Raw genomic sequence first — 14,734 nt, 5'->3', positions numbered from 1 at the left:
AAGCAGTTAAAATGTGATGGGGAAGTTTTCAACTATAATCTCTTCAAAGATTTTCTCAGTCCCTTTCTTTTTCTCTTCTTCTTCTGGGACCCCTATAATTCAAATATTGGTGTGTTTAATGTTGTACCAGGGGTCTCTGAGACTGTCCTCAATCCTTTTCATTCTTTTCTCTTTACTCTGCTTGTGTTTGTTATTTCCGCTATTTTATCTTCCAGGTTACTTATCCATTCTTCTGCCTCAGTTATTCTGCTATTGATTCCTTCTGGAGAATTTTAAATTCCATTTATTGTGTTGTTCATCATCATTTGTTTGCTCTTTAGTTCTTCTAGGTCCTTGTTAAACATTTCTTGTATTTTCTCCATTCTGTTTCCAAGATTTTGGATCATCTTTATTATCATTACTCTGAATTCTTTTTCAGGTAGGCTGCCATTTTCTCTTCATTTGTTTGGTCTGTTGGGTTTTTACCTTGCTCCTTCATCTGCTGTGTATTTCTCTATCTTCTCATTTTGCTTAACTTCCTGTGTTTGGGGTCTCCTTTTCGCAGGCTGCAGGTTCGTAGTTCCTGTTGTTTTTGGTGTCTGCCCCCAATGGGTAAATTTGGTTCAGTGTGTTGTGTAGGCTTCCCGGTGGAGGGGACTGGTGCTGTATTCTGGTGGATGAAGCTGGATCTTGTCTTTCTGGTGGGCAGGACCATGTCTGGTGGTGTGTTTTGGGGTGTCTGTGAACTTAGTATGATTTTAGGCAGCCTCTCTGCTAAGGGGTGGGGTTGTGTTCCTGTCTTGCTAGTTGTTTGGCATGGGGTGTCCAGCACTGGAGCTTGATGGTCATTGAGTGGAGCTGGGTCTTAGTGTTGAGACGGAGATCACTGGGAGAGCTCTCGCTGATTGATATTACGTGGGGCCAGGAGGTCTCTGGTGGTCCAATGTCCTGAACTCGGCTCTCCCACCTCAGAGGCTCAGGCCTGACACTTGCTGGAACACCAGGACCCTGTCAGCCACACGGCGTAGACAACTGTGGTAAAAATCTGGCTGGTGTCTTGGATTTTTCTTTGCTGGGCGATTTATCCTGAGCAAGACCCCATCCCTTGAGCACCAGCTAAGGGAGTATTCAAATAAGCAGTTAAAATGCAGTGCAGGCAACATGGGAATGAGGATCCTCAGGGAGAACACAAAGCAGGAACTTCTTAATTTCTCCTGGAAGATGTGGAAGGGATGTGAGATCTGAAGGAAGAAGACATGGCCAGACAAACAATGTTGAAAGAAAGCAGATTATACATATAAAGGCGCCAGACAAGGGTGGATGGTTGTTGCAAGAATTAAAAATATTTCTGAAAGTTTGAAGAGTAGATTTGGGTAAAGGGAGTTAAAGAAAATCTGGAGATGAAGCTGAAGTGACATGCAGATGTTCTATCTTGAAGGGCTCTTTTAAACGACATGATTCTTTTACATCAGATCTCACAAATTCAAATGCTGACAGAGCTGGGCAAGAAACATAAATAAGAGGCTGAATGTAGCAAGATAAGAAGCAGAGGGGATTATGTCATACTGAAGAGGGTATGCCCTAAATGTCACCCCTCATCAATTCCAGCCAGTAGCTGCCCTTTAGGATTGGGGCCTAGAGTCATCAGATACTCCAATTTTTAAAAGAAGAGTAAGAAATTCAGATTTTTTTTTTAATGTGAAAGTATCCCAGGGACTTCCCTGGTGGTCCAGTGGGAAAGAATCCACCTTACAATGCAGGGGATACGGGTTCGATCCCTGGTCAGGGAACTAAGATCCCACATGCTGTGGGGCAAATAAGCCCATGCGCCACAACTACTGAGCTCACATGCCTCACCTAGAGAGCCTGCGTGCCACAAACTACAGAGCCCATGTGCTCTGGAGCCTGAGCGCCACAACTAGAGAGAGAAGAACCCTCATGCCACAACTAGAGAGAAGCCCGTGTGCTGCAACGAAGAGCCCATGCACCGCAACGAAAAGATCCCACATGCTGCAACTAAGACCCAACGCAGCCAAAAATAAATAAAATATCTTTAAAAGAAAAGAAAAATAAATCCCAATGTTTAAATACACCATTTCTGACTTAACCAGTATTTTTGAAAGGCATATGCTTTTTATTTTCCCCTAGTTTTTTAAATACTATAAACCTGAGATCAACATCTTTATAGATAAATCTTTGTTTGCCATCTGATTATTTCCTTAGGTTAGTTCCTAGGAGGACAATTAAATGATGTGCATATTTTAAAGATATTCATGCATTTTGCCAGAATGCTCTCTAGAAAGTTTATGAGAGTCCTTCAGAGTATGAATGTGTCTTCTCTCATGTCTTTGCTAACTTGATGGTCAACAGTACAATGTCTTTTTCTTTTATTGCATTTACTTCAATTTCATAGAAATGGATTGAAACATTGAGTTTTCCTGACTAACCTGTTACATGTTTATTCTGTCTATCAATTATTTATTCACGAAATTATACATCTGCTGTGTGTAACCAAGCAGGACCCTATGGGGCCTTCTCAGAACAGACCGCTCCCACCATGTCCTCTGCCTTCCTCTTGTCTGTAGAAAAGCTGTAGTCTCCCAGGCCCCCCCTGAGTCACAGAAGCCTGGCTCAAGAATAAATGATTGAAAGGATATGACCATGTAGTGACAAAAATGGCAGTTGGGCCAGGAGCACTAGTAACAATTTAAACAGTACATCAGCCATATGGCAGTCACAGAATCTTTAGTTCCTCCATGAAGTAACTAGATAACACTACGTGTTGCACATTTCCTGAGTTGTTTTATAGATGTTAGAAGCTAACTACTTAATGACCATGAGATATAGCCCCCAGACCTACTGGAGCCTGAGGATTGATGACGTTAACCCCTGTGACACTGCCCTGTTACCTCAACATCAATCAGTCAGAGAAATGTGTACAAGCTGATCACATACCCTGTGAGTCTCCTCCCTCACCTTGCCTTTAAAAATGCTTCCCTGAAACCTTTTGGGGAGTTTGGGTTTTTTGAGCATTAGCTGCCCCAGACTCCTTGTCTGGCACCTTACAGTAAATGCTGCACTTTCCTTCACCACACCTGGTGTCAGTAGATTAGCTTTGCTGCATGTGGGAGAACGAGCCCAAGTTTGGTTCAGTAACGTGTAAAAGGCATTGCTCTGTGTACTGTGGGAGATACTAAGTTTGATTTTGTGTTCTTTTGTGTTCTTGTGTTCTTTCTACTCCCCACCTCTACCACTCCCTCTCATTCCTGGGCTTCCCAGCCCCATCCCCTTCTGGAACTCAAAGCACAAACTCCTTGAGTACAAAGACAACATTTTACACATCTTTGTTGTAATCCCAATAGCACCTATTGTGTTTTTAACCTGTACTGTCTTTGGGATAGGTGAGTTTTATACTTTACTACTCATTAAATAAAGATGTGCTTTCTTTTAACCAACTGCTAATTTATCTACCTGGATTTCCATATATCAGGTTGGCCAAAATTTTGGTAACCCTTTATTAGCACTGAATATTTAAAAGTGGTAATGACAGTCAACCCATATGTCATACATAATGTGCCTGGTATTTGAAAGGAAAAAGAGAATGTTGGAATAAATTAAATCATATTTAAGATGGTAAAAATCTATTTTTTTAAAACAACATGAAGTTAAGCATGTTTTAAATCCCCCACAAGTAATTTTCTTAAGGAAAGACATTTGCTCCATCAAATTACGTGAAATAAATTACATAATACAATAATAATTACATAAGTCATATGTAATACATAATAATTACATAAAACAAAATGTTTTGTATCACCAATTTCCATATACTGTGTGAGAACCAGAAAAATGTTTTATGAATCAGAAATATAAATACATGTTCTATGTCAAAGAGTACATACCTCCAAGCAGTGATGACAGTGAACTTGTGTGTTTTTGGAGGCGGCGATTTAGTCAGCTGGTGTGAACAAATTGCAGGAAGAGATGCTGAGGTTGAGTGTGCTATGAGAGTGGTAGGGAGTGGGCTCCCACCTGGGCAAATTCAAGACTTTTCTATCCAGCAGCAGTGAAGAAGACCCAGCCCATAACAACGCCTCCGAAGATTAAATGAGCTACTATTCTTCACTGGTCTCAAGATGCCTTGTTTTGAAACATTTTAACATCTCTGAAATAGGGATGTGCCTTAAAATTGTCAGCATCTAGATTCTGCCAACAACCTGAAGGAACCTGCAAGCAGGTTCTTCCCCAGATGAGAAAATACCTCAGCCAACACCTCGATTTTAGCCTTTAAGACCCTCAGCAGAGAACCCAGCCAAGCTCGTCCAGACGTTTTTTTTTTTTTTTTTTTTTTTTTGCGGTACGCAGGCCTCTCACTGTTGTGGCCTCTCCCGTTGTGGAGCACAAGCTCCGAACACGCAGGGGCCCACCCGCTCCGCGGCATGTGGGATCCTCCCGGACCGGGGCACGAACCCGTGTCCCCTGCATCGGCAGGCGGACTCTCAACCACTGCGCCACCAGGGAAGCCCTCGTCCAGACTTTTGACTGCTAAGCCCGGAGATGAGAAAAGAAGTGCTGTCATTTAAGCTGTTGAGGTTGTGTACTTGGAGACCTAGCAGTAGAAAAGGAATTCACCTGCATTCAGTTTCTAAGAGAACAAGGCAAACACTTGTTAAGACGACCCTGGAGGTTCAGCCCTTCATTCTCTTAGGGAGGCTTGCCCATGCTGGGCTGTAGACTCTGGGAGGCAGGCGCCAGGTTTAATTTGCTCACTCTTGTACCCCAACACATAGTACCAGGTCCTTACTACGTATAAGCTGAATGTTTTAAATTGCTGTCTGCAAAGATTTATCTACCAAGGTGTTTATCACAGCAACAGCAATAAAGTACTACAGAAAAATTCTATCTAAGAATAGTTTGGCAATATCATCTAATAGTATATCTATAAGATAAAATACTAGGCTTCCTTTTAACTAGTGGTGCAGAAAACAATTTAACGGCAGGGAATTATTCATAAATATATCTTATTTAGTAGTTTAAAAAATGGAAATGCATGCACACACATGGAAGAAAACTTGGAAAGTGATATCTCAATATGTATAAAGTGATTATCTCTGAGTAGTAAGGTTGTGGGCAATTTATATTCTAATTACGGGGAGGGAGTGGCCTTCAAAAACTTAAACTATGAAACACGTGTAACTTCTGTAATCAGAGAAAATAATTATCACAGGAGGTAGAGAAAAATCCATTTAAGGCATGACTTACCGGGGAAACCAGAGAAGAGGCCTTACCTTGAGTAGGTCAACTCCACTGTCCTGAGCATTCTCTGATTGTTCTTCAATTTGCTTTTGAAGGTAGAGAACTTGCCCTTCCATGTACCTACTGAGGCCTATGTAGTAAAGAGCTGCTGGGGTTCTTCTTGACACTAGACTTTTGGCTCTGTTGGAAAATATGTGAAAGTTGTCCCACTCCTGAAGTCTGGCATACCTGTATCACAACAGAAGGATAAGAAAAATCCCCATCACCCTTGGAATGGGCTGGTTTCCTGAAATGGGTCTCTCTAGAGGTGTAGCTCCTAGTACATTGGTCTCTGGAAGCCTGCCACTGGCCTATTCAGGGAAAATTATGTGATATGCAGCAAGGACAGAATAGAATTTTTTGATCATTTCAAATGAATATAATTGGGGGGAATACTTGGGCAATATTAGCTACCATTTAATTCTTTGGACTCTTTAAAGTGAGGGAATTTCCTGGAAGTCCAGTGATTAGGACTCCCCACTTTTACTACCAGGGGCCCGGGGTTCAGTCCCTAGCCAGGGGACTAAGATCCCACAGGCTGCTCGGTGTGGCCAGGAAAAAAATGAAACAGATCAGGCACTTGGAGCTATAAATTCTGGGGCTTGAAGAAATTGCTCTGATTTCAGAGAGAGACAGCCTGGGCTGATACTATTCAAGGTGTGAGCCACAGACAGGCATCATCAGTACCATCTGAGTGCTCCTTAGAAATGCAAGCTCTCTGGTCCAACCCAGATCTACCGAATCAGACAGCCTCTGGGGATGGGGCCAGAAATCTGAGTTAACAAACTCTCCAGATGATTCCCATGCCCATAAAGTGGGAGCAGTATTGGCCTAAGCTACAGCTGTTGCAAGAACGCTTCAGGTGAGGTAGCGTAGAATATGAAATTAGGGTGATTTTTGGACTTTAGATTCCTTGAACTTTAAGTCACAAAGGCAAATAAATTTGACTTTGAACTTTCACTTCTTCAGACTTTAGCTGGCCAGGGTAATTGATGTTTTGGATTTTAATTTCTCCCAATGAGTTTTATAATAAGAGGAGATTTCTATTCAGATTTGAAACTGCTCTAGTTTGTGGCACTTTACATAGGAATGTCTTCGTATTATCATTTAAATCTCATCACAGAATCTTTAGATACTGGACCACATGACTGCATATATAACTTGAGATGGGAAGTGGAATAGGGAATGACTTTCAGTCTTGGGGATGACTGTGGAAGTAAGTTATTTAATGTTCTGGAGCCTTACTGTCCATCTACTTCCTTGAAGCTAAAGCCATAGCTACAGGCTTATTGAGTTTAAAAAATGTAATGGGTTAAAGAGATTAAGCCTCATGCTCAATGGGTTAATGGAGATACAGGAAGCCTGCTTCTTCCACCCTCCTGAAGTTTCCTTCCACGTGAGGGAGCTCCCCTGGTGCAAAGCTCCACATTTCTTTCCCTGCCTCACTCACTCCTCCAATGACAAGGGGTGACTTAGTAGGCTGGTGACTTTGGGACAGAAATTAGGCAGGTGTAGCTCTCTTCCATCTTGAGAGCCAGTGAGACCCACGGGGAGCATGGTACTTCCTGCCTCAATGGGGTGGGGAGGGGGTGGAGTTTTCTAGAACTGCCTGCTGCTGATGGGTAAGTCTAATCCTGGGGTTCAATATTAGGAAGCTCACTTGCCTGCAGGCACAAGCCATATCCTCCAACATCGGCTCTATTAACAATGATTATGATTCCATCTTGGGGGTGGGGAGGGGGTAAGTAGTGCTATTTATTAGTCTCCCTCAAACCCCCAACACTTCTCAGAAGCAAGTACGCTTTTCTTATTCATCTCTGTATTAATACTGCATGCTATGTACGCAATAAATGCTTGTTGCATTGAGTACAATTGAAGTGGCATCGCTTTACTGGCCTCAGTTGAGTAGGATGAACTAGGTGATCCCCAAGGTGTTTTTCAGTATAAATCTGCCCTGTCACTTTCAATCTGTCTTGGGTATAAATTAAAAGTACTTTCTCTTTCTTTTCTTTCCTTTTGTCAAATCTCATAGAACTCTTCCAGGATTCAACATTTTCAAATTTGGGAATTTAGTGGTATGCAACACATTGTTACCAGATAGCTATACATGAGTAAAGTCCCAGGAGGATTCCATTTTGGAACTTCAGTATTCTGTTGTCTTCGTTTTGGTGTATGAATTCCAAACATTCTTCAAATGACCTATAAACAAAGCCTAAAAAAGAGAGAAACAGGAGAGCTTGGCTGGTAGATTAGGGGTGGAGGGGTATCGTCTTTCTGGCCTAACAGCTCCCAGGAGAATTTCCCACTGTGAGGACAGGCCTCGGTCTCTGATTATTTTATGAATCCAAAGGGTCCCACGGATTACAACAACCAGGTGGCTGCACTGCCCTGTTTGCTGAGCCCCTGCTTTTGTGGAAGTTTATGTGTATAAGACACAAGTTCATAATATCAACTAGGCAGGAGTGGGGTTTAAACCAACCCTCCCTGCTTGAGCCCAAGGAATCAGCCTCAGTGCAGCCTGGGACTTCTCAGTCTTCGCGTTCACACTTCCCTTGCTGGCAGCAATATCCACATCCCTCGGTGAAAACATGGCTGGGAAAAAGAATGCCCAGTTTGGCCCCTCTGGTTTAGTATGTACACTGAGGCCTGCCTACCTGGTGTAACATGAAGACTATCAGGAAAGAACTTGTTTTCCAAATCACTAACAGCTGCCAGTGCCTGGAACCCTCACCTCACCATTAGCAGCCCTACCCTTCATTTTCAAGCAGGAAGTCTCTAAGTCTATCCTGCTAAAAATTAAATGCCCTAGTAGAAGCCACATAGTAAGATACTGTCAGTCTCTATCACTTGTGTGACAAATGATCTGACGCTTTAACTGGCAGCTTAAATTCTAAATTCTCTTGCTTGTTGGTCCCTTGCAATCCTCGCATCTTCTAGCCAGAAACCCAGTGGTCTCAAAGCCCTAGCCCTGTCACCTGCCACACCACACCAACGCAAGTGTTATTCCCCCAGTTTCTTATAAATTCCAAGGCCATGCTCACCAGAATAAAGCATGATGTCCAGGCAGACAAAGTAGAAAAATGCCTTGCTGAAGATATGCTCTTCTGCTACAGAAAGATCCCACAGCCACCCCAGCACCTGGATCAGTTGCTTGTATCTATGGATAAGAAAAGGTGGTAGGATTAAAAAATAGTGTGTGCGGAGAGAAGGAAGTTCAGTCCTAGTCTCAGTCCTGCCCAGCCATTCAGGACCAAATACGATTCTTCAACAGACTTCAAACCCACTCCTAAATCTCAAGTTGGCTCTCTGTTCTAACTGTTCTTTCCTGGACCTCTCTATCGGGTGGCCAGAGTCAGGCCAAGTTGGCCTGTGCCTCTGGTCCTGGTTTGGAAAATGCCTTGAGATAAATACCTGTTTTTCAAGAAGAGGGATTTACAAAGCCAGCAGAGGACCAGATAGTGTTTGTTGGGATTATGAAGCAATGACCACATCTTGTGGGCTCGAGAGCCTGGGAAGAAAACAATTCCAGTATATTTCTGGGCATTACCTGTATCTGCAAGTTCTTTCTTGACCAACCAGGGCTTACCTAAGTCAATGGCCAAGTCCAAGTGACCCATTAGGAGCTTGATATAGCCAAGTGTATCGGCCACGTAGGTCATGATTTCAACGCCCTCGCGTTTCAGGGGGAGGTTGAAGATGTGCTCCATGGTCATGACCTCATATTTGAACCACACGCCCTGGTAGCCGGCTAGATGGTGGTACAGTGAATAGTCCAGGTAGGCCTTAATGATCTGAAATGGCAGCAGTGGAGGAGAAGAGGAGAGACCGGGCAAGACTGGGATGGAACCCAAAGCAGAAAGCCCAAGATATCACCAATCATCTGCCAGTAAACATGGATTTATTAAGCTTGGGAATGGTGCTGGACATTTGGCAAAACCATAGGCTTAGATACAGAAATTAAGCTGAGTTTCTGCCACCTATTTAATGCATGATCCAGGACAAGCTCAATGGCCCCTTTTGCCTACACAGGATCCTTAAACAAAATATATGAATTTTAACTTTTGTGAAAAATAAAAGCAATAGCTTATATGTGTGGATATATGACTGCATACCAAAAAGCCTGGAAGGATTCATTCCAAACTACCAAACGGGTTAACTGTAAAAAGCAGTTACCTATTTGTTGCAGTTGGAGTAGAGATTTGAGGGACTTTTTACTTTATGCATTTCTGTGAGGTTTAATTTATTGTTATAACAAGCACGTATTGCTTTTGTTGTTTAACAATAAAGGAAGGTTGGTTTGGTTTTGTTTGCTTTCAAAAATAATGTTAAGGACTCTAGTTCTAAACTTAACAGGGAGATTGAAGAGAAGTTGGTTACTCTTTAAACAACTCTTCAATCTGGTGATGCTGTCATCGTTGATATGGTTCCTGGCAAACCCATGTGTGTTAAGAGTTTCTCTGACTATCCTCCTCTGGGCCGTTTTGCTGCTCGTGACATGAGACAGACAGTTGCTGTGGGTGTCATTAAAGCAGTGGACAAGAAGGCAGCTGGGGTTGGCAAGGTCACCAAGTCTGCCCAGAAAGCCCAGAAGGCTAAATGAATGTTATCCCCAATACCTGCCACCCCAGTCTTAACCAGTGGTGGAAGAACAGTCTTAAAACTGTTTGTTTCAACTGGCCATTTAAGTTTAATAGCAAAAGACTGGTTAATGATAACAATGCATGGTAAAACCTTCAGAAAGAAGGGAGAATGTTTTGTGGACCATTTGTTTTGTGTGTAGCAGTTTTTCAGGAAAAACAGTGAAAGAACTTGAAATGGGCCAAAACAAAAAAATTCAGTGGGTGTCCTGTCTAGCTCACTCATCAAGGTTATATCTCTGCCTTTCACTGCCTTTGGGAAACTGGTAATAATGTAAATGATTCTTTTTCATAGAAATAGAAATGTTCAGTGGAATACAAGTGATTCTATTCTTGCCCTGTGACTAGACTAGTTTTGTATACATTCATAAATTAAATTCCCCCGGGGAACCAGTTGTAACATCTTACTAGTTCTCTCACTAACTTTAATGAGCTCAATAACATCTTTGATGGGTGTTCTTCTACTTTTACTTTTTTTTGGCCATGCTGTGCAGCTTGTGGGATTTTAGTTCCCTGACCAGGGATTGAACTCGGGCCCTCGGCGGTGAGAGCACAGAGTCCTAACCTCTGGACCGCCAGGGAATGATTTTATCTTTTTAAAAGAATTATCCTGTTACATTTTCCTTTTTCACCCTCATTCTCTTACAAGTACAATGTGGAGTTTTCCAAGGGAGAGTTATGTGACATTACAAGGAAGTGAAAGGAGAAGCAGATTGAGAATCTAGCTGTCTCTGTGAAGTCAGACATTAAGGTATTTGCAAAAATGTAATACATGCCATTCTTCTCACAAAATTTTTTGTTTGGGGAAATAAAGTTTTTTCAGTGAAAATGTTAATTATGTTCATATGTCATGGGTTTATTTTCTCTAAAAAATATTTTTGAAGTATCTCAGTTTTTGTTTCTTATATGACAGTATCAATAGATATACCCCATAAAAATATATGATCCCATATAAAAAATATAAATATATAAACCCATATAAAAAGCTATTTGAGGTCCTCAATTATTAGGAGTATAAGGGGATCCTGGGACCAAAGTGTTTGACAACTGCTAGCCTCAGCGGAACAATCTAGTCTGGAAGGTTTTTATTAAATCTTCATGATTTTGAATTTTGATTGGCTTTCACTAGGCTTTTCTCTCCAAATGAGATTCAGAAACGTAAAAAGCAGCTACAAAAATACCCTACCTGGAAATCATCTTGAGTTTCCAGGGCAGTATTCACTTGCATCAGAGCTGCCAGGTGGCAATAATACTTGTAGTGAAAAAAATAATTTAAGCTATAGATCTGCCACAGTAAGGAGAAGCAAGTGGTTTGCTGGTAAAGTTGCGCCAGCCTCTTCTTCCTATTAGATAAAGTACACACATGGGACATAAGAAGAAGGTATCGCCACCAGCATGCCTGAGGGAAGCGCAGGGGCAGAGTCCTCACTACTGGCTTGGGGGTCAAAACAGACTTGAGTTTGAGGCCTGTTTCCTTTACGTGGAAATTAACATACACGTTAATTGTCTTTTTTTTTTCAGTTTCAGCACAAAGTATTTTTTTATCGACACATAGTTGATTTACAATGTTGTGTTAATTTCTGCTGTACAGCAAAGTGATTCCGTTATACATATGTATATGGATACATTAGTTTTTAAAAATATTCTTTTCCATTATGGTTTATCACAGGATATTGAATATAGTTCCTCCTGCTATACAGTAGGATCTTCTTGTACATGTGCATGAATCTTTATGAAGCACAATTTTTCCACCGGACAATGGGGACCATAATACCTACTTTGTGATGATTAATTAAGGTAATTGATGTAACTCACCTGTCCCCTGTCAGTTCACTGCCATTTAAATGAAATTATTTAAAAAGCACATTTATATCATTTTATCACATTTGAGACTGATGACAACCCCGTAAGAAAGGAAGGAATAATTAACCCCATTTTACATGAGCGGAAGGTGAGACTCAGACAGGTTAAGTAATTAAGTCAAAGTCACATAGCTAGAATGTGATGGTGCCAGGACTCCAGCCTTGGCCACCTCCAGCCCGGCCAGTCCAGTGTGTCATTTCCTCTGTTACACATGGTTGTCAGGAACTAGGTCTCAGCTCAACAAAGGAAATGAGCCTTTTAAACAATCCCATTCTGCTGTGGTCTGAATGCATCCCCCAAAATTCATAAGTTGAATTCTAACTCCCCAAAGTGACGGTAATAGTAGGTGGGGTCTTTAGGACATGATAAGGTCATGAGGGTGGAGCCTTCATGATTAGAGCTCTTATAAAAGAGACTCCACAGAGTTCCCGGCCCCTTTCCACCATGTGAGGATACGAGAAGAAGCCTGTGACCCTGAAGAGGGCCCTGGCCCAGCCACGCTGGCACTAGGACCTCAGACTTCCAGCCTCCAGAACTGTGAGCAATAAACTTCTGCTGTTAATAAGCCACCCGGCCTGTGGTAATTTGTCACAGCAGTCCAAACAGACTAAAACACATTCTGACAACGGAGTGGAATGTCACAGGAGATGGTGAACTTCCTGTGCTGGAATTATTCAAGGGAAGGATGGCTGACCACATACCGAGAATGTTTGGGGTCTCAGCCACAGCATCCACAAGTCATTTAACTGGTAAAGTAGCCCCCAATCTTCTCTATTTGTGATAAAAATGGGATCCTAAATTGGCTGCAATATTAGTAATTTAACAAAGCCAAGAAAACAAAATATAACTAGAAATAACTATCAAAAAGCAGATTTTAGGGCTTCCTTGGTGGCGCAGTGGTTGAGAGTCCGCCTGCCGATGCAAGGGACATGGGCTCGTGCCCCGGTCAGGGAAGATCCCACATGCCGCGGAGCGGCTGGGCCCGTGAGCCATGGCCACTGAGCCTGCGCGTCCAGAGCCTGTGCTCCACAACGGGAGAGGCCACAACAGTGAGAGGCCCGTGTACCGCAAAAAAAAAAAAAAAAAAAAAAAAGCAGATTTTAAATAAAGATGAGAAGAAAGGAAGATATCCTACTAGAGATTCTTAAAGAAGAATTCCAGGTACTTTCACTTTAGACATTGATGACATTCATTCTGTTGTGGAAACTATTTTTTAAAGTTTCTAAGGAAACATGGAGAAGGTAAAATCCCTTATAACATAGGGAGTTCATGAAGCTGTAGAAATTCTGACATTAAATATTGTTTCTTTTTTTCTTCTTTTTTTTTTGCGGTACACAGGCCTCTCACTCTTGTGGCCTCTCCCGTTGCGGAGCACAGGCTCCAGACGCGCAGGCTCAGCAGCCATGGTTCACGGGCCCAGCCGCTCCGCGGCACATGCGATCCTCCTGGACCGGGGCACAAACCCGTGTCCCCAGCATCGGCAGGCGGACTCTCAACCACTGCGCCACCAGGGAAGCCCCTAAATATTGTTTCTTAACGTCCTTATTTTTGAGATGAGAACCTTTTGACTGGACACCATTTTAAGCCAATTGTTCTGTAGTTTCTTCCTGATCATCACTTTTTCACCTTCTCCTCTTGTGCAGGTACTTCTTATTCCTTTTACAAAATGTGGCTGTACATTAGGCTTGTCAGATTTAGGGAATGAAAATATGGGATGCCAAGTTAAATCTGAATTTCAAAACAATTTTTTAGAATGCATATGTCCTAAATATCTTGTGTGATATAAGGTGTACTAAAAAAAATCATTTATTATTGATCTGAACTTTAAATTCAACTAGGCATCCTTTATTTCATCTGGCAACCCTCTGTGTGAACCCAAACTCCAATTCTCTCTTACCTCTCCGAGAGATCTCTGCTGAACTTCTCCCCGCCCCTCCCCCTCCTAGTGTCTCCTGAAGCAGCAGGCTTAGATTCTCAGAAGCCTGTCCCCAGCCTGCAAAGGAGCTCAGCTGCGCCTCATTTCCACCCCAGCCTCCCCCATAGTCAAGGGAACACTTTCAGGAAACTGGGGAAGGCAGTTTTTGGTGGGATTGCCAAAGAATTGCAGCAATTTGCCCATAGAAATAGATACTTGTATCTCAGGCAGAACCTGTGGGAATATTGCAGCTGGCCTCTCCCAAGATGGAAGAGATCTACTGCCAGCTCTCCAGATCCCCAACTAGGTGGCATTTCTCTTGGTATGAATTGCTAGGTAGGGGGAATACATTTTTAAAACTTTTATTGTGGAACATTTCAAACATGCACACACAGTAAAACAGGAAACTATAATGAGCCACATGTACCCAGCATCCAGCTTCAGCAACTATCAACATGCTTATTACATCTGTCCTTCTACTCTGTTTCCTTCTCCTACCCCACCTCATTATTTTTTGTAGTTCTTTTATAGATAAAATTTACGTACATTGAAATGTACATATCTTAATGGTATAATCTTGACTGATGGATACCCCATGTAACCCACGTATCTATATAGAGTTAAAAAATGGGTGGGCTGTTTTGTCTTTTGGCAGATGTCTTCAGGACCTGCCATTTTTGGGGGGGCAGGGACAATACCCACGGTTTTAGCACTGAATTGGAAGAGGACTTGTGACTGAGGCACTAGGAACAGGTGGTGCAGATTCCCATTGGAACATGGATGACCAGAGGGGTTAGTGGGTAAGATGAGTGGGGAGGGGCACTGGAGCTCACCTTGCAAAGGACTCCCTTAAGGTTTTGTCACCTGAACTCCCTTTGGCAAAAGCTGCCTGTTAAGTTGTTCTGAGGCAACCCAGCCCTGGCCTGAGAGCCCCGCTCCCACACATCCCCTCCCACACCAGCGAGACACCAGGACTCCTTGCGCCCGCTAGAGGCCCAGGCTTTGGGGGCTGACTGTTGGACTATGTGTAGGTCTCTCTCCTCTG

The 14,734-nt window shown here is 42.6% G+C and overlaps 1 protein-coding gene across 1 annotated transcript in view; it reads right to left on the bottom strand.

Moving 5' to 3' along the window:
* Positions 1–14,734, bottom strand: part of ADCY10 (adenylate cyclase 10) — a 96,178-nt gene that overhangs the window by 6,673 nt on the left and 74,771 nt on the right. The window contains exons 25-30 of the mRNA XM_060142212.1: positions 11,098–11,254; positions 8,861–9,065; positions 8,686–8,782; positions 8,316–8,431; positions 7,369–7,486; positions 5,268–5,463 (exon numbers count right to left, since the gene is read on the bottom strand). Of these exons, the coding sequence (XP_059998195.1) occupies positions 5,268–5,463; positions 7,369–7,486; positions 8,316–8,431; positions 8,686–8,782; positions 8,861–9,065; positions 11,098–11,254 (889 nt within the window). The remainder of the gene's footprint in view (positions 1–5,267; positions 5,464–7,368; positions 7,487–8,315; positions 8,432–8,685; positions 8,783–8,860; positions 9,066–11,097; positions 11,255–14,734) is intronic.

The sequence above is a fragment of the Lagenorhynchus albirostris genome, chromosome 2 (assembly GCF_949774975.1).
Source record: "Lagenorhynchus albirostris chromosome 2, mLagAlb1.1, whole genome shotgun sequence".
NCBI lineage: Eukaryota > Metazoa > Chordata > Mammalia > Artiodactyla > Delphinidae > Lagenorhynchus > Lagenorhynchus albirostris.
This window is presented reverse-complemented; position numbering and strand designations above follow the sequence as displayed.